The sequence below is a fragment of the Typopeltis vanoorti genome, chromosome 18, assembly GCF_054136105.1.
Source record: "Typopeltis vanoorti isolate ZY-2024b chromosome 18, IOZ_Tvanoo_1.0, whole genome shotgun sequence".
Taxonomy (NCBI): domain Eukaryota; kingdom Metazoa; phylum Arthropoda; class Arachnida; order Uropygi; family Thelyphonidae; genus Typopeltis; species Typopeltis vanoorti.
Genome location: NC_143566.1, coordinates 3525701 through 3546786, shown reverse-complemented (window position 1 = coordinate 3546786; position 21086 = coordinate 3525701). Strand labels below are relative to the sequence as shown.

The window sequence follows — 21086 nt, the reverse complement described above, 5'->3', positions numbered from 1 at the left end:
TAAGAGCATATTGGTGTTGTGCTCTTGCAGTCTTTATTCTCAAGGCAGAGCCACAAGAGGCAGTTTGAGAATAACTATATTTCTGACATTTAAAACACAATAAGGAGTTTGGGATATAGAGCCTTACTGAACAGTTGAGATATCCTGCTTTGACAGATGTTGGTGACTTTGGTTTGTTGAAGGTAAGGATGATGTTTCTGGTGGGAACCAGATGCCAATCCCTGTGTATCAGGATTCTTCTTATGGCTGTCATGCCTTGAACTTTGAGTTTAGAGCACATCTCTTCATCGGAACTATTAAAGCAGTTCTAACTCTGATATCACAGTCTATAGTGGACAGCATGGCTTTGTGAAGGTGAGGTCTTGCCTTGGTAATTTACTTACTTTCTCTAATAAATTGAGAGTTGAAGGGGATAAGAGAATTATATCCCCTTCATTTAACAGAATAATATCTATTACATACACTACAGTCAATATGGATGGATATAAAGATGGAAACATGCAAAACAGGGTGTGTGTGTGTGTGTCGGGGAGAGAAATAAGTGATTACTATATAACCATGTGGCACTTATTTACCATATTCTATGTGCTACTTAATCATATATCATTTGGCTGTGATGAGTGATGTCTCATGGAATTCTGTGATTAGAACACTATAATTTATTATTATTATTAACATTTCAACCTCCATGGAGATCAGAGAATCATCGTGGGAGATGCACACTATTGTACACAATGCTCATCCAACTGTGCTTTGAAGGAAAATCAACTTATTTGCTGATGTCACTACATTGGGAAGAGCTACAAGATATCTACAGAAAATCTTTCTGTAGATATCCTACAGAAAGATTTTAAATAGACACTGGTAAAGGATTAAAATTGGCACTCAAATGAGGCAAAATTATCCATTTGAAATTGATGTGGCTATAAGCTATACCTTGCACCATAGAGATTGTACTCTGTATCAAGAATCAAAAATTAGAATAATCAAAGAAAATGTGTTGAGTGATTTGCAATTCTAATTTATTGCATAGAAAATAATTATTATCAAATATGAATTAAACAAAAATTAAATCTACATACTTTTGTAGATTATATAACCATGTAAATACATAAAAATGGAATATAAATGATAAGAAAACGGTTATTTAAAAACATTCACAAAATTATCATAATTTTTAACATGGTTCAAAATATCAGAATATTTTGTGTGTGAGGAATCATGTGGATTTCAGTTAATCATTTGCTAAACATGGGTAGAATGAGTGACATGTCGGAAGCTAAGAAGTTTCGTATGGTGTTTGCACACAAAGAAGGCCAAACTCAACAGTTTACAGCTAAGGAATTGAAATGTTCTCAAGCAAGCATGAGTACTGAGACAGTATTCTAATAACTGGAGTTTTCAAAATAATCACTGCAATCACTACATCAGGAGATGAGAGGAGATTGAAGAATATCATAAAGAAAAACTGCTTCTGAAGTGTAAGGTATTTTTAGATGGAAAGAACTAGGTGTGAATCTGTTTAAATCTACGATGTTGAGACGACTTCACAAATTGGATTTTAAATCACGTGTGCCTAAGAAAAAGCTGCTTATGACTTCCAAGCAAAAGACAGCATAATGGTGTACTAAAGAGTGTCGTGGGATCAAGAGGACTGGAAAAAGGTACGTTTAAGCAATGAAAGTATCTTTTGTGTCTCCTATGGTCATTAAGGGATATGTGTTTGGCATCTTAAGCAAGAAGCATTTGATAAAGAATGCATGAAACATCTGGTGAAATTTACAACCTCAAAGTGTGGGCTTGTATGACTGCACAGGGTCCACGTAAGATGTGTATTGTGTATGAAAGAGTCAATTCCAAACTGTACCAAGAAATTCTTGAGCACTTTATGTTATTGGCATCGGAAGATTTATGTGATGGTGATTTCCTTTTTCAGTAAGATTCAGCTTCTTATCATACTTCAAAGACCACTACTAGTTGGCTCATGGAAGGGCAAGATTTAAACCCCATTGAGAATTTGTGGGGAATTATGAAGAAAAGTTTGCAAGAAGTTGTCCCAAGAGACAAAAATGAACTTGTTTCTAGTCTGTAGACCAAATGGGCATGTTTTGATTAAAAAAAAAAAGGAATGTGAACAGCTAGTAAATAACATGCCCAACCATTTATGAAGGGTCATAAAAGCTAAGGGGAAGATGCAACAAAGTACTAATTATCACAGTTTCCCTTTGACTGTAATTTTTGTGCATTTATTTTCACATTATTCTAGTATTTTGAATCATGTTAAAAATTATTCTAATTTTGTGTATGTTTTCAAATAACAGTTTTATTATAATTTATAAAATATTTGCATTTTTATGTGTTTACATGGTTATATAATCTACAAAAGTATGTAGATTTAGATGATGCTAATTCATATTTGGTAATAATTATTTTCTATACAATAAATTAGAATTGCAAATCATTCAACACATCTTCTTTGATTATTCAAATTTTATGATTTGGATGTGTATAAGAAATGGAGAAGGAATTGAATTACATCAAGAAAAGGAATTGAAGGCGATACTTCAAAAGGAAGCAAAATGGCACAAAAGGTCACTTTCAGATGATGAAAATTATTGTTATAAGTAAGGATAAGTCACTGTTTCTCTTCATAAGGCTTTTACAAAGTCACATCTACACTACAATTCTTTCTTTCTTTACCTTCTTTCTTTTCACTCCTTGGGAAGTGTGCTGTAGTAAAGTTTGCTGCTAATTCTCTGGAACATTTGCTTCACGCACAGTGATATATCACGAAGCTCTATTGCCTTAATGACATCAAGCTCATATAACTCCTTATATATCTCTTGCTTGCGAGTAAACCATTTTCTCCCATTTCCTCTGTGCTTAAACTTCTCATGATTTCACACTAATGAGGATAAAACACACTTTAATGAATTGCTCATCGAATAGCTTGACTATGACCTCTGCAGTAATTAATGTACCATTTTAATCCTCTAACATCTTCTTGCTGTATTTATTCTTCCCTCTACTTGGCAAATAAAAAATTCTAAGATTTTTCTTGTAATAATTTGCTAATTTCTGCTCATAGTGTACTTATGTTCCTTAATAGTGAGAAAATAGTAGTAGATGTGAAGAATGTGAAGCTGTTCAGTGTGAGGTGGAGACCAATAGAAAAGTATATCTAATATGATGTTATAGGGCAGGGAAAGTGAGAGCACTGATTGTAAAATGTTTAAACAAATTATTACGATGATTATATGGTCATCTCCATAGAGTCAGCAGATTCATAGCAGAGATCCATTATTCACCACTAATGAAGCATTCATAGCCATCTCTGTTAATCCATTCCACTAACTCACACCTTGAAAACAAAAAATCTAGTCCTAATCCCTTACCAACCACAATCTTACACAAATGCCAGGGGTGATTCCTGGTTCCCCTCTCCCCCAATGCATTACTGAAAAAGTTTTCAATGTCAATCCCCTCCAATATAAAACTCCTTTTTGAAGACCACAGAGATTTGCTCTATTCTCAGAGGCAGCATTGCATAGACTTGTCACAATCTTTGTAGCTTACCTTTGGATCATCTCCAACACTTCCTTCATCCCCTGTAAAAGGTGAGTAGATTTGCTTGCAGTAGTCCAGACATGGTCTTATTAAAGACTTATAAACAGAAACAATAACCTCCCTATCCCTGCTTATCAGTGTGTTCTTCAACATCTATATGATCTGATGTGCTGTTTTGGTCACCTTTGCAATATACTATCTAAATATAAAATGTCTTAGGCAACATGTAAGAGAGGGAACAAGAGGTTCAAGAGTTTTGGATTTGTATATAGCATCAGAAGAGTTGATAATAACTGATAGTAACGTCCCACCAGTTGGAAAGAGTGACCATATGGTTTTGACTTCGAAAATGAATAGACATGCAGGAGTATCAAAGAGATGGGAACTTATGTGGAATTATAAAGCAGGTGATTATAATAGTCTTAGACGTCAACTTTGGGAAGTTTCATGGAGAGAGGAATTGGAAGGCCGGGATATCATTAGTGCGTGGCAAATTGTGAAAGAATATTTGTTAGCAGCAATGGTAAGTTGCCACGAGTGAAGAAGAGGACACAACTTGGAGTAAAGTGGATGACAAACAATATTAAGGAGGAATTGCATGCGAAAAAGAAGTTATGGAAGAGATATAAGGAGACAGGTGAAGAGAAGATGCATGAAGAATATAAGACACAGGCCAGAAGAGTGACTAGTGTGTAAGGAAAGCGAAACTGGAATATGAGAGGAGAGATCTTTGGCCCTAAGATCCAAAGAAAATCCTAGGGAATTTTTTATCTATGTGGCTAGTAGGAGGAGAAATGACTGTGGAAGAATGATATTGTGGGATAAAAATGGGAATAGAGTGACTGATGCAGAGGACATAGCGGAATTGTTCAATGAACACTTTATTGGAGTATTTCATCCTAGAGGAGTCAGTTTTAATGCCAGAGGGATAGGACTGGTTCGAGGTCTGGAGGTACAGGAGGAGAGTGTGTTTCAGATACTGAGTACTCTGGATGTCAGTAAAGCTTTCTGACTGGATGGTATTTCACGAGTTTTGAGAGAATGTGCTAGGGAACTAACAGTGCCTTTAACCTGGCTTTTCAATGAAAGTCTGGCTGTGGGAAAGGTGCCCAGGGAATGGAAGGAAGGTACGATAGTGCCATTGCATAAGGGTGGTAACAGACTAGAAGTGTCTAATTATAGGCCAGTCTGTGTGTCATCAGTAGTTGTTAAGATCTTGGAGCAAGTAGTGAGAGACCGTATACAGCATTGGGCAGATAAGGTTAATGTTATCTGTGAGAGTCAACATGGATTTGTGAAAGGGTGCTCTTGTTTTAGCAATATGCTAGCCTTTTATAATAAAGTTACAAGAACATTAGATGAGGGAAAGGCATATACTGCAATTTTCTTAGACTTAGCAAAGGCATTTGACAGGGTGCCACATGATAAGCTGATATATAAGTTGCAGCACATGGGTCAACTGAATTTCAGGATTGGCTGTCTGATAGGTATCAGAGAGTTGCATATGGTGGAGCAGTTTCCAGGAGGCAGAGGGTTACAAGTGGGGTCCCACAGGGCTCAGTACTAGGACCTATATTGTTTAACCTTTATATCAATGACATTGCCAGTGGATTGCAAGGGGATATTCAGTTGTTTGCGGATGATGCGAAGCTGGGAAGGATTATTAGTAATAGTGCAGATGTGGTAGCCCTGCAAGAGGATTTGAATAAGCTAGATAGATGGGCAAATGAATTGGAGGGGGGGTGTCAGTTTAATGCAGCAAAATGTAATGTCTTGAGGTTTGGGAAACATCGATGGGATGCTGCTAACTCTATGGGAGGAATTATACTGGAGGAAGTAGGGGAAACAAGAGATCTGGGGTTGATGATTGATAGAAACCTGAAATTTAGGGGACATATTGCAAAGGTGGTGAAGGTAACACAGAGGATTGCTGCAATTATGAGAAGGACACTGACCTGCTGAGATAAAAGAGTTATCATTCCGTTGTATGAGTCTCTGATCAGACCACACTTAGACTATTGTGCTCAGATTTGGTCCCCAGGATTTGAAGGGGATAAATTAACTGTGGAAAGGATACAAAGACGGATGACAAAGATGGTTTCAGGACTGTACAATTTTGGTTATGAGGATCGGCTGAGGGAATGTGGACTGGAGTTTGGTGGATAGAAGAAGGAGAGTGATATGACTGAGACTTTTAAACTGTTGAGAGGTGGTTACAGGGTTGACACTGGGGAGTTCTTTTGCTTGGTTGAACAGCGGGAAGGAGTGATGACAAGAGGCCATCCCTGGAAGTTACGAAAGGAAACTGTGAGCAAGAGGGTGAGGAGTGGTTTCTTTGCGTGGAGGGTGGTTGAGCCATGGAATGCATTGCCTGATGGAGTGGTGAGAGCGAGAACGGTCAATGAGTTTAAGGAGTGGTATGATAGACTTTGTGTTTCTTAGGGGGGGACCTCCCCTCGATGAGTCTTGACAGACTTTATGTTCTTAGGAAGAACCTCCCACGATGAGTCTTTTGACTCCATGGAGGCCTGAATAATAATAATAATAAACTTCAACTTCCTGTCCACAATCATCCCTAAGCCTTATCAGTTTCTTGCAGTTCAGTTACATCAATATAGTAAACATATATTCATATCCATCACCACTTTCTCCAATTTATGCAACTGAGTACCATGTGGAATCCTGTCTAAAGCCATTGCAATGTCCAGTAGTGTCACTCAGTAGTCATTTCTTTTATCCAATTCAATTGTTTCTATATTATAAAAAGCCTGCAGGTTATGTCTTGCCTTAGTAATTTGCAGGGTTTTAATTTGCAAGTAACTTAGGAATTTGCACCTTCACAAACTATGTTGCCTCTTATAAAGCATCACATTCTTGTCCATCCAGTCCTGAATTCTGTATGTTACTTCTTCAATACCATAACCACTACCCCTAAAATACTAATTGGCTGTAGAGTCTTCATTATGCTGTAAGTCTATTCTGTCCTCTTTCCACTCCACTAGTGCCTTTTCAGTACTGAGCCCTAAATTAAACTGCTTTGTCAGAGGAGATGCTAATTTGTTTTGCACATTCTTGTAATATATGTGCTTATAAAGCATATAATTCCAAGGTGAGGTTTGAATTAAGTTTTGGACATTAAGTTTTGTAATGTCCAAAGTACCTCCAAATTCATGAACGCCTATTCTACCATCAGTCAATGTGACATCTGGCACTGCAAATTAAAAATGCAAAGAAATTATATTCTTGGTTTCATCAATCCAAGCATAAGCAAACAAAGTTTGCACATGAAATACTTCAAATAAATTAAAGATTCCAAGAAATTCATGTCAGAAAAAGGAGAATCCATTCCGATAATAGGGTAATCAATCTGTCTTCTGGGATGTGTTTGTTTATTATTACAGGTCAGAAAATTTAGCTTTTCTTTAATGTACATTGTAGTTTTTAAAGTGTAACTATTTTGCTTGTATAACAGTTGGAAAAATGTACATAGAGTATTTAACAAAATTAAAAAAGTTATAGCATAAAACAAAAATTTAACTAAGTTTATTTTTAAGAAAGTTTTCTATAAAATAAAAATAATTATACAGAAAAACAGAAATTTTTTCAAATGAACTTAGATATTCTAAACTTACAGTTGAGAGAACTGAGACATTTTAATGTCCTAAACTGATTAATTATTTATGACTTGTTGTGACTCTTTTAACAAACCCATGCAAAAAAAGGTTGGAAAAAAATACCATTATCAAATCCTTTTAATCTTCATAGTCATCTGAATTGGTGCCGGAATCGCCATCACTTTCACTTAAACTGATCACCAAAGGTTTACATAATTCTTCGATAATTGCGTCTCTGTTCCAATACATATTTTCCAATGAGGTGACATGAAAGTAATATTTTCCCCAGTTTTGAACTGCAATACTTTCATTTGCCTGTTCTAAAAGCTTAAAAAGTTTCAACATGTCAATATCTCCAGTTACATTGCAATGGCGAGTGATTTTTCACTTCTGCCCAAACATACTCAATAGCATTAATATCGCAATGATATGGTGGTAGCCTCAAAGCTAGCAATCCATGCTCTTTGAGCATCATGTCGAATTTAAATAGTTTAGTTGTGGCCGAGTTTCTTTTGACCAAATTAAGCAATTCAGTTTTTCACATATCTGGGGAATGAGAAATGTTATTTGCAGAGAGCCAATCTATAAGAACTTGCTTCTTATTAGACCAAATTAGAACTTTGTTTAATCGAATAGAGTGATATGAAGCGTTATCATTTATAACAACAGCATTTTTAGGAAGGTTTGGAATCAGTTTTTCTTCTGCCCACTTTTCGAAGATCGTAGGATTCATTTGGCTGTGGTAATTGGCTTTGTATAGTAAGTTTGAATTCGGTAAAAAAACCCATTTCTCCACCTGCACACAAAATTATTATGCGGCGTGAGGCATTTCAGTTTGTAGCACTCCACATTCTTCTTCAGACTGCCAACATTTTCCATAAGTTAAATTACTATCAATCCAAGTTTCATCTAGATACATAATCGGTCTTTTCTTCTCCCTGAAACGTCTTATTGCTCTCAAATACTGCATTCTAGATAAAACAATGTCACTTCGCTCCATGATAAGTTTCCTTTTCTTCTGGGACTTTTTAAAACAAAATCCGATTTCATGAAGTATTTTCCTTAAAGTTTCTCTTTTCCAAGGAAAATTAATTTTTTCTTTAAGCACAGGAATCAATTTCGGAACAGTTGGCACTCTCGACCACGTAAAATTCGTGAATAGTTCTTCTTATAACGTCTACATCAAAATCATTCAAATCTATGGTTTTCTTTACTCTGGCGCTTTTTTTTAGGAGATTTAAATTTTGGCTTACCTTCACCTTTTGATTCCCTATGAATTCTTTAAACAGTCAACCTCGATATGCACGCAATTGCACTTGCACGTTTTATGACTTCAGAAAGGGGATCAAGGGGACGATTCTTTTTCGCAGAATGTCAGCACATTATTCAATATTCTTTTGCAAGAGCTACTGAAACGTTTAACAACAGAACTTGTTGACTGTACTGGATCCATCATACAAATTAATAATAAAAAAATAATGCAAAAAAGCGACAACAAAAATCAAGCTAGTACTAGTACAGCGACAGACAAGAAAGCACGTGATTTCGCATGTTGGCGACCAATTCGTACATCCTTCATTTCTTTCTCCCCTTCAGCATGAATCGACTATTCTTGGCAAAATGCCAAGGAGAGATCTACAAACGGTGGGCAAACTACATCAGAATGGATTCTCCTTCTTTTGACATGCGCAGAAGTGTCGAAGGGTCTTGTATCTGTGGGTGTACTATAGCATGTGCTGCTTGGGTTATATATTAATAGGCTGTGGGAATGAATGACATATTACCACATCTTTTTAAAGAAAATATAAAAGAGTTAGTTATGTTCTTGATCTGCTTATTTAATGAAAGTGAAATAGTGGAAAAGGTTCCTAAGGAGTGGAAAGAAGGTGCAAAAATAGTACCACTCCTCAAACATGGTTTTAGGACAGAAGTTTCCAATTATAGACTAGTCTTATGTCTGCATTTGAGGACAAGGTATTGGAGAAAATGGATAGGAATAGAATGAAAGACTGGGTTGAAGGACAGAGGATTCTCCATTATGGTCAGCATAGGTTCATGAAGGACAGATTGCTGAAATCTGCTTTGTATTTTATGAATAGGGGACAAATGTGCCTGGATAATGGAAATTCATATATGGTGACATTCTTGGACTTTGCAAAGGCATTTAATAGATTATCACATGACAACTTGGTGTGTAAGCTACAAAACAGAGTGGACAGATACAGTGACATAACTTGCTTTTCATGGGCCCTGTGAAAGATTTCATTTTTTGCCCTCCCTTTTTTTGGGGGAAAAAACCCCCCCAAATATGATAGAGTTAGATCAGTTAATTTTTAACTTTAACCAAAAATGTTATGGAATCGGCCACCACGGTGGCAAAATTTAAAATTTGAAAATATAATACTGATTATTTTTTTGATACCCCATTTCAGTCCCCCTTCATCCTGGGCTCTGTGCTTGTGCACCCATTGCACCTGTCTAGTTACCGAACTGGATAGATGGATTGAAGATTGGCATTCTGAAACAGCAGGATGTGTATGATGGAACAATATCTCAGAAAAGTAAGATGATCAAATGGCATGCTTCAGGGCTCTGTTCTCGGGATGCTGTTTAAACAACTTATTTGTTAATGATACTTCATGTTGGCTGACTGATGAATGCCAAATGTTTTCTGAAGATGCAAAGTATCTTCAGAAATCAGGAGTACTACTAATGTTAATTCCCTATAGGAAGATGTGAAGAAATAAGTGGGACTATAATTTTAATATCAATAAATGCATGATGTTGCGCTTGGGAAGTAGAGATATATGGCTGCATATTGGATTGTGGAAGCTATCTTCTAGAGACAGATGAGATCTGGGATCTTGAGGGAATGGTTGACAGAGGACTAAAGTTCTGAGGACACACTGGTGTTGTAAACACTTCATATCACATTGTTGTTTAATTTGTACATAAATGATATAAGAAATGGCTTAAAGGGAGATATTCAGTTGTTTGCTGATGATGCAATAAAAAATCAAGCTGATGTTGAGAGTTTGCAGGAGGATTTAAATAAGCTGGCAAAATGGGTAAAAGGTAATGGATGTCAGTTCAATGTGGAAAAGTGTAAAGTTATGCAGTTTGGGATTAAAAGATTACCAGCTGTGAACTATTGTACACTGACGGAACAGTACATCAAGAGATTGATAAGGCTAGGGACTTAGGGGTGTTGGTGGATAGGGAGATGAAGTTCAGGGGCACATTGTTAAGGTGTCCACGATTGCACATAGGATTACTTGGTTATTGAGGGACACATTAACATCCAGAGATAAAGAGGTTATGATTCCCCTTTATAAAGCATTGATACTTCCACATTTGGATTACTGTGCTCAGGTCTGGTCACCTGGATTCCTTGGAGATGAGGAGGCTGTGGAGAGGGTTCAGAGGAGAGTGACTGAGTTGGTGAGCGATGTAAAAAATGCTCCCTACATTGATAGATTGAGAGCTTGTGGACTGCAGAGGTTGGTTGATAAGCGGAGAAGAAGAGGGGGATATGATAGAAACGTTTAAATTACTAAAAGGTTTTTATAAGATTGATGCAGGGGAAATGTTTCAGCTGTGTGATAGTGATGGAAGAACAAGAGATCATCCCTGGAAATTAAGGAAAAGTGTGGTTAACAAGAGTGTGAGAACAAGGTTTTTTGCCTGGAGGGTGGTGAATGAGTGGAATGCATTGCCTGACTCAGTTGTGAGTTCTTCGTCTGTAAATGAATTCAAGAAGAGATATGATAGATATTGTTTATAGTTTGGGTCTCCCACGATGAGTTTACTGACTCCATGGAGATACCCATAATAATAATAGGCTTGGACAAATGAGTGGGACTATAATTTTAATATCAATAAATGCATGGTGTTGCACTTGGGATGCAGAGATATAAGGCTGCATATTGGATTGCGGAAGCTGTCTTCTAGAGACGGATGAGATCTGGGATCTTGAAGGAATGGTTGACAGAGGACTAAAGTTCTGAGGGCACACTGGTGTTGTAAGCACTTCATATCACATTGTTGTTTAATTTGTACATAAATGATATAGGAAATGGCTTAAAGGGAGATATTCAGTTGTTTACTGATGATGCACAATTGGGTAGTGCAATAAAAAATCAAGCTGATGTTGAGAGTTTGCAGGATGATTTAAATAAGCTGGCAAAATGGGCAAAAGGTAATGGATGTCAGTTCAATGTGGAAAAGTGTAAAGTTATGCAATTTGGGATTAAAAGATTACCAGCTGTGTACTATTGTACATTGATGGAACGGTACTCCAAGAGATTGATGAGGCTAGGGACTTAGGGGTGTTGGTGGATAGGGAGATGAAGTTCAGGGGCACATAGCAATGTGCTCCTGAACTCCTCTAATGTGTTGTTTGTATTCATCCTTCCTAAATGGGATGGTTCACCCTGTTTCCCCGTATGTATGGTAGGTTACATGTGCATTGTATTTTGTATACCCCTGGGTGGGCTGGGTGTGGAAGAGGATCTCTGAAAGAACTGAGTAGGTGTCTTAATTTTGTTGAGGGTTTAAAGGTGGTTTTGAGGTTGTATTTGTGTAGTGTTCTGTCTATGTTAGAGGCATCTCTGAAAAATGGCAATAGCAATAGTTAGAGGCATCTCCAAAAAAACAGACAGAGCACTACACAAATACAACCTCAAAACTACCTTTAAATCCTCAACAAAATTAAGACACCTACTCAGTTCTAAAGATCCTCTTCCACACCTAGCCCACCCAGGGGTATACAAAATACAATGCACATGTAACCTACCATACATACAGGGCAAAACATTCCAATTAGGAAGGACGAACACAAACGACACATTAAATACCTCCATTTTGGAAAATCGGCCTTTCTGATCATGCACTCCAAACATACCACAGAATTGATTGGAAAAATACCAAGTCCCTACACCGCACCAAAACCTGGTTCGAGAGGAAATTCAAAGAAGCATGTGAAATGCTCAAACATAACCCAAATCTGAACAAAAATGATGGCCTAACCATTCCAAGAATGTGGAGGACCATCTGCAACCTTTATAGCAACGAGAACAAGCCAAAGAAAAATCCCAATACAAGAAGACTTGGTGAAGTGTGTTTTCCCCCCCCCCCCCCCTTAACATTCCATAGCAACTTGAACTGTACAAGGCCTGAAGAAAATCATAGTATAACAATCTTTTTTTATTTATGTATTTATTTATTTATTTTCTATATATATATTTTTCTGTCAACTTTTATTTTATTTAATTATTACTAGAGGCCAGTCTAAGAAAAAGATTAATTAACAGCATAGATTTAATTTACGAGTTCACAGTGCAAGAGCATGTAGCTTGGTTCCCTATACACATGTATCCTTCTGATGATGATGACCTCAATACAGGGATCAAAAGTCAAATTGTTATTTTATTAATAATAAGTAAAATAATCATTTCAACACGTGTGTTTTGTGTCCCTAAATTCGGAAATATGAATGCTGATCACCATGTAACCTTAAAAGAAATGAGCTATTTAATGTTCGATTTATAGGTGGATTTCATCCTGGAAAAGTAGATTGTATTACTAAAGGAATGGGAAGGGTTCTAGGTGTAGAAGCGCATGAGGAGAATGTATTTCAAATATGAAGTACAGGAAACACTCGATTTAACGGACAAAATTTCCAGTCGGTATGTCATGTGAAAATTAACACCCTGTTAATTTTAAAATGCTTTTAACTAAGATTTGCTTATAATTAAATTAATAGGTTATTTTTTGTTATTAATTTCCTGTTATTTTTAACAAATTTTGGCTAATAGGCCATCATATGTTGGAAAAACACTGTAGTAATTTAGCCAACATAAATGAGTCACCGCTCATAAAACATGTTCGGCGAATGATTAGGACATGATCACACCAATCACACTGTAATTGGTTCTTTTGTCACTGGTGGAACTTTCTGCGGGAGTTTTATTACACACATTTTCATAATTTTAGGGAGTTAATTATAAAAAAACAGCAGAATTCAAAAGTTCAAAACAGAAACTTGATAGTATTTTTTTTGAACTTCACATTAACTTATCTAAAAGTGTGAAAATTGTGTGTAAAGCAATTTTTTTTGTTATTACAGTGCTAATATTGATAAAATTGCAGTATAATGTTACAGATATTTTTATTTTAAAAAATTCGTGTTTAATGGACTTTTGATTTAATGGACACCCCTTAGCCCCTATTAGTCCATAAAATCGAGGGTTTATTGTATCCTGGATGTCAGCAAGGCAGTTGGACTGGAATAGCATTCCACCATGCATTCTAAGAGAATGTGCTAAGAAAGTGAACTGCTTACTAAACTTGCTTTTCAGCAAGAATCTGACTATGGAAAAGGTGTCCAAAAAGTGGAAGGAGGATAAGATAGTGCCAGTGTGTGTGTTAAGATTTTCAGAATCTGCAGCTGCCCTCAGAAATCAGCCTAATTTAAATAAATACAAATGTAAGAAACATTCCAAAATATGGGAAACATTAATCCATCAAGATTCCAATTTACAACTGAGGCCACCTACAGATGTCCACAGAGGATGCCCAACCTAGTTAATACCTAAGTCTTAAATCTGCATGTTTTGTTTAGTTCTGTGTTGTCTTTGTGGGTGTGTTTACAAGATATCACTGTGACTGAGATGAAATATTGGAAGAATTAAAATAGTTTTTAATCCTTTACCAGAGCTGTTTATGAGTCATTAAACCCACAACATAGTAAGATAGTACCACTGCATAAGAGTGTAGGTGATCACAAACAGTGAGTGAGGTTAATAAGTGGTATTGTAGACTTTGTGTTGTCTGAGATGGAACTCCAGTGATGAGTCTTGTGATTCCATGAGGGTTCTGAATAATAATAATAATAAAAGATAAAAATACGAACATTTCTTGAGCAACAGGCTTAGCTTACCGACTCTCTGGATCAGCATACATTTCCATATATTTTTCATTAATAGTTGCATCAACTACAACCCAGGCACCACCTCTTAGTTCAGCATATGGAGGAATATACACTAAAATAGGATGATTGTACTCTCTTAATGCATCAACAATAAGTGCGCCAAATTTCAAGACCTGATCATACATGTCTGTAATAAAAAATATACATTAAATTTGATAAATATGAATAAATTTATATTTTTCAATGTTAATTAATAAGCGAAGTATTTATGTCTTACCAATCTGGTATGACATAAAAAAACAGGAAGCATTACTGAATGTTTGGTATACTGCAATCTAAATATTTTTGTTTCTCCATAATAAGAACTATTTTTAAACGAGTATAAAGGTGTTTACAATTACTTGCATTCTTATATTCCTGACCTCCATGGAGTCACACGACTCATCAAGGGGGGGGGGGGGGTCAATACTAGTCAACACAAAGTCTATAATATGCTCCTTAAAATCATCCAGCATGCACATCATTATCCTCTAGGCCAGTGTTTCTCAAAGTGTGGTACTCGTACCTCCGGGGGTACGTGAAAGGTTATTAGGGGTACGTGGCAATTTTTGGCTATGCATAATTATAGGAGTCATTATATTTTTCAATAAACAGAGCAATTAGAGAAAAATGGCACTAACTAATGAATCACATCCCTTCTCCAACTGAAACTGCCGTATAGACCAAGCAAAACCATATGCTGCCAGTGGAACATATGGTTTTGTTTGACACCACCCCCGTCGTTAACATGTTAAAACTAAGAAATATATAGTGAATGTGTTTCAGATATTATGGAATTCGGTTGAAGGGAATTAGCATTTCAACTCAAATGTTGAAATGCTAATTTCTCTTTGGTTCACGCGATCTTTTGTTAATACCACACCAATCATATGCAGTTCTTCGCTGCTCTACGTATCTCAAGTCTGCAGTTCTTCGCTGCTCTACGTATCTAAATTACTGGTAATTTTTGCTTGAAATAATGGGAAAGAAGATGACGCTATTTGGGTAGATGACTTTGACGATGCACACAAAGCAACTGTTCTCGATGCCAAAAGTAGTGATAGCAAGTAGGAGCTTCTTGATAAGTCGCACCATTTTCAGTTTTTTTCTGAAAACTTTAGTTTCCGAAAATTCCCACATGTATCTCACAACACGATTTTTTAGCTTTAATTTTGGGAAAAAAGTTAGAGTTATATTCGAGTAAATACAGTATTTTTTTTTAGCTTTCAAATTCTTATTTATATGGATCATTGGTTAAAGATTGGATTTATAAAACCCCCCAAAAGAGAGCAATATAGCAAATACAAATAGCTGTAAGCAACAAGAAAATGTTGATATTGCATCTGGATCAAATGAAATTGATAAGAGTGTGTCGTCTGACATCTCTAGAGAACCAAAATTTAAAAATAAATCATATTTTTTGTTTACAAGAACATATAAATTCAAATAAAATAGATTTTTAATTTTAATTAATATTTTAAATAAATAAATTTATTTATTTTTAATTAATTAATTTATTTTTTTAAATTAATTAATTAATTTATTTTTTTAAATTAATTAATTAATTTATTTTTTTTAAATTAATTAATTAGGGGGGTACTTGGTAATAATGAAAATTTAAGAAGGGGTACGCGGTTATCTGAAGTTTGAGAAACACTGCTCTAGGCAATGCATTCCATGTCCGTATCATTTCACATGCAAAAAACTTAATTCTTGCCCTTTTGCATCTACCAGGGTAGCCCCTTGTCCTTTGCTCCTTTCCCTCTTTATACCACATGAAAACTCTCAGTGTGTTAGCATAACATAAGCCTTTAACAGCTTAAATGGCTCGATCGTATTCCTGCTTTGCCTTCTATTCACCAAACTCTGCAGTCTGCATTCCCTCAGTGTATCCTCATAATCAATGTTGTTGAGTCCTGATATTTTTGTTATTATTCTCTACACTTTCTACAAGGTTACTTCGTTCCCTTCGAATCCTGGTGACCAGATCTGAGCACAGAAATTCAGATGTGATCAAAGCTTTATACAATGGCACCAGAACACTTTTATCTCTTGTGATCAATATTTTCCTCAACATTGCCAAAATTATCTGAGATGTCCTCACAACCTTCGCAATATGTCTCAATACTTCAAATCTCTATCCACAATCACCCCAGAATCTCTTGCTTCCTCTACTTCTTTAGTATAACTGCAACAAGTGAGTATGAAGCATTCCATTTGTGGATCCCAAATTTCAAAACCTTATTTGCATTAAACTGACATCCCCATTTATTTGTCCACCTTTTCAGTATTTTCAAACCTTCTTAAAGAGTGAAAACATCAGCACTCTTACTAATAACCCTCACAAGCTTCACATCATTTGCAAACAACTGAACATCTTCCTGCAGTCCTGTGACGATATCATTGTCATAGTGACTGAAGAACAATGGTCCCAGGATTGAACGCTAAGGAATTCCACTTGAAAACTTCCGACTCTCTGATACTGCTCCCCCATATACAACTCTTTGATATCTCTCAGAGTATCAATCCAATCCACTAACATGATATCCAATCCCATATAATGCAACTTAAAAATCAACTTGTCACGTGGCACCCTGTCAAAGACTAGGAAAAATAAAAAAAAAGGGTGTATGCCTTATTGTAAAAGGTAACCAGATTACTAAAAGATGAGCACCCTTTAACAAATCTATGCTGGCATGCATAAATAACATTACCCTCATCTGCCACATTATGTATAAAAGTTCTCACCACTTTCTTTCTCCAAAATCTTAACAACTACAGAAATACGAACAGGCTTATAGTTTGATATCTGCATTCCACAAACCACCTTTATGCAATGGTACAATGTTTTCATCCTTCCACACTCTAGGAACTAGACCAATTGCAAGACTTTCATTAAACAGCTAAGTTAATGGCACGGTCAGTTACATAGCACATTCCCTTAATAATTTGATATTTGGCACACTCAGTATTCGGAATATATCCTCTTCATTCACTTCACCACTCATTATTCTTCTAGGAATAAAACCTCTAGTACCAGGATGGAACAAACTGTTCATTACAGTCATCATTAAATAGTTCAACTATGTCATCTGCTTTGGTCACCCGATTCCCATTTCCAAACATCAAGATAATCAATCTGTCCACTATCATTTTCTCTCCTACTCACCACATACAGAAAAATAAATTCCTTGGGATTCTCCTTGGATAGTAGTGTTGATCTCCTCTCATACTCTAATTTTTCTCTACTTACAATACTTATATTCCTCATGCAACTGCTCTCTCTCTCTTTCTCTTTATATGCCTTCAATAATCTCTTTTTCTTCTGCAATTCCCATTTAATTCCTTTTGCTATCCATTTTACTCAAAATTGCTTTATCTTCTTCACTTGAAGTAAGCAATCTGTCATTACTGTGAACAATTTTTTCTTAAGAATCTCCCATGTACTAATGACTCTTCTTCCTTCAAATTGCTTCATCAATTATAATGTTGCAAACAGGTTTCTAAGTCTATGATAGTCACCTGTCTTATAATTCCACATAACTTCCTTTTGTTTTGATATCTCCATCTGCCTATTCATCTTCCAACTCAGGGCTACATGGTCACACTCACCAAAGGAGGATAAGTCTGTCATCTCAGTCACAATCAGATTCTCTGAAGATATGACCAAATCCAAAACTTTAGATTCTTGAATTCTCTCCAACATGATGCATAATACAGTTGTCCCTCAAGAACTCCAAAAATTCAATTCTCTTATTACTGTATGCTGTCTCCTTTGCCCAGTTTATATCACTATAGTTGAAATCTCCTATAGTGATTGCTCGCTTTGCACTTGCCAGACTAATTTAGTCTGAACATTTCCTGACCACTGGCCTGGTTGGCCGAGTGGTCAGCGTATCCACTCTCCAGCCAAGAAGCTGTGGGTTCGAATCCCACCTAGGCACGGATGTTTGTGATTGCCATCCACCTATATACATTCATTCATCCGAGTATATGGGTGGATGTACCTGGATGAATATCCAAGTATATCCACCTCTCCCACAAATGGACTGGGTCACCATGGAAGAAGTAGACCCAACCCTCCCAAAATGGGAGAGGCCTTCACCGTGTAGTGGGTAGAAAACAGGCTGATCATCATTTCCTGACCATTACCATTTATATTTGCTGGTCAGGAAATGATGATCAGCCTGTTTTCTGACACATACTCCTTACCCAGAAAACAACAGTCTCTTGGAATGCCTGCACCCTTCTGTATTCAAATTCAATCCATCCCTTGCATACATCTGTTTTCTATCCTCAATCCACATAACTACATATTCTGATTTTCGCTATCATCTAATTTGTCATCACTGCTCTTCTTCTCAACCATGCATTATCATACTGGGGCAACATGCTCACTATCTATCCTTGGACACCTTTCTCCTGCACTACGTCTAACAAACCTGAAATCTCATCCTACATATTTCACAAAACCTCTCAGGTCATTTGTCCAAACTATTACTATCATCTCCTCCACACTTTTACCCCTCTTCACTGCCATTGCTACTCTCCCTCTCTCTCATTCCACCAGATATACACTCCTGTGGCACATCCCCAAATCATCAAATCTCCATATATGACATTCCAAACACTGATTCATTCATCCTTCTCTCACTGGCCTCCTTGCCTCTTTGTATTTAGAAGCTAATTTATTTATTTATTTCATGTGCGAACTACAGAAAACTACATTTTCTGTAGTTCGCATATATATAAATGATTACAAGCATACATTTAAAAGAATAGACATTAACAGAATAGGGATTAAAAGCATACATTTAAAGGAATAGACATTAAAAAAACAAACAAACAAGAGTAACATAAAAATGCTACTTCTATAAGATATTATGCAAAAATATAAAATGTCAAATTTCACTCATCCAGTCACTAATATACTTTAAAGCTGTTTCATTACACTGCATTAAATCTTCTTGGGTACATGTATTATTGTCTATTAGGCAGAAATGTTCCATGGTTTGTGTTTTAACACGTGAGCAGCTGTCATTGTCTGTGTAGCCCCATCTGACCATTCTGGAATGAATTCTATTCAATGTCTTCCATCTTTGCCAGTCAGAAATAAGCAGGAAGGAAGAGATTTGTTTAAGTTCAGAGCCTCTGGAGATTGTTCTTGCCATATTTTTGATCTTGTAACTTTTATGGAATCAAACAACGGTTCCACTGAGTGAGTAAAACGTTTCCTTGATCTTAGCCTCATATGTACTGCAACATTATTATTATTATTTTTATTCAGGCCTCTAAGGAGTCAAAAGACTCATCGCTGGAGGTCCTTCCTAAGAAACATAAAGTCTATCAAAACTCATAGTGGGAGGTCCCTCCTAGGAAACACAAAGTCTATCATACTACTCCTTAAACTCATTGACCATTCTCGTTCTCACCACTCTATCAGGCAATGCATTCATCACCCTCTTGCTCACAGTTTCCTTTCATAACATGTCCATACAAAGGATGCCGTTCATCATTTAGTTGTTTCCTTGAAATTCAACAAAGAATCTCCTGCTAAAGATTTAGTGTGTCATGTGCTGCTGTTGCTAATCCCCTTTCAAAGCAGTCCTCAATAGACTGTGTTAAGTTTAATACTCGTCCAGTGCATGAACTTCCTGGTCTAAATCCTGCCTTTTCTTTTATCAGCACTTTCTCTATTTCTGGACTTAATCAGTTCAAAATCAACCTCTCATACAGCTTCAGCATTGAGCATAGGAGAGAAATAGGCCTGCAGCTCTTTGGATCTTCAGCAGGTTTACCCGCTTTCAGGATAGGTATTATTTTCGTTTGCCTCCGTATACTGAGAATTTTAGAAAATTTCCAACAAAATAGATACTATTTTGTCTTCATATTACTTGCCTTAATATCCCATAATGCAAAGCAGATATACTTATAGACATGTATAATGCTATGCATTATGGGAAGGGTGATTACCCAGACCGGTTTCAATCTTTATTGAGGTCTCATCAGTGAAAGCCAGACCAGGAAGTGATATACCAATGTAATAAGGTGTGACACCTTTTGGCAACTCATATATGAAATACGACTTCTGCATTACTTCAACCTTGGTATCACTTCTGGGTCTGGCTCCCACTGATGAGACCTCAATAATGGTCCAAACAGGTCTGGGTAGTGACCCTTCCAATAATGCACAGCATTATACATGTCTGTAAGGATATGTGCTTTGTATTAGGGAGTACTAAGGAAAGTGATGTGAAGTCTTTAGCTTGTATATACAAGTTGCACAGTCTTGAAGTAACTTCAGGAGCAAACTTTGTTTGCTTACACTTGGATAAAGGATTAAACCAAGAATATATATCTTGGCATTTTTTTATATTATAGTATAACCAAGTGGAAAACTTCCACTTGAGGAAGTTTCCATTATTATTATTATTATCATCAACATTTGACCTCCATGGAGTCAGAGACTCATCATGGGAGGTACTCACTATTGCATACAATGCTCATCCAACCATGTCTTAAACTGATTCAATGTGTCCACATCCACAACACACTCAGGCAATGAATTCCACTCACCAACCATCCTCCATGCAAAGAACCTGCTTCTCACTCCTTTGCTCACATCCCCTTTATACAGTTTCTAACAATGGCCTCTTGTTCTACTTCCCTCTCCCATTCTATGAAAAATCTCTTCAGTGTCTACCTGATAACAACCCCTGACCAACTTACATGTCTCAATCATATCCTCCCCCCCCCCTCTTCCTCTTATTGATGAAGCTCTGCAACTTACATTCTCTCAATCTGTCCTCGTACTCTATATTCCAAAGACCACTGACTACCTTTGTGAATCTTCTCTGTACCCTTTTCAACATATCCTTGTCACCATGAAAACCTGGTGACCAAATCTGTGCACAATAATCCATATGAAGCCTGAT

General features: G+C 36.5%; 1 protein-coding gene across 1 annotated transcript in view; it reads right to left on the bottom strand.

Annotated features, from left to right (window-relative positions):
* Positions 1-21086, bottom strand: part of ACC (acetyl-CoA carboxylase) — a 1393224-nt gene that overhangs the window by 147176 nt on the left and 1224962 nt on the right. The window contains exon 49 of the mRNA XM_090408519.1: positions 14122-14299. Coding sequence (XP_090264645.1) covers positions 14122-14299 — 178 coding nt within the window. The remainder of the gene's footprint in view (positions 1-14121; positions 14300-21086) is intronic.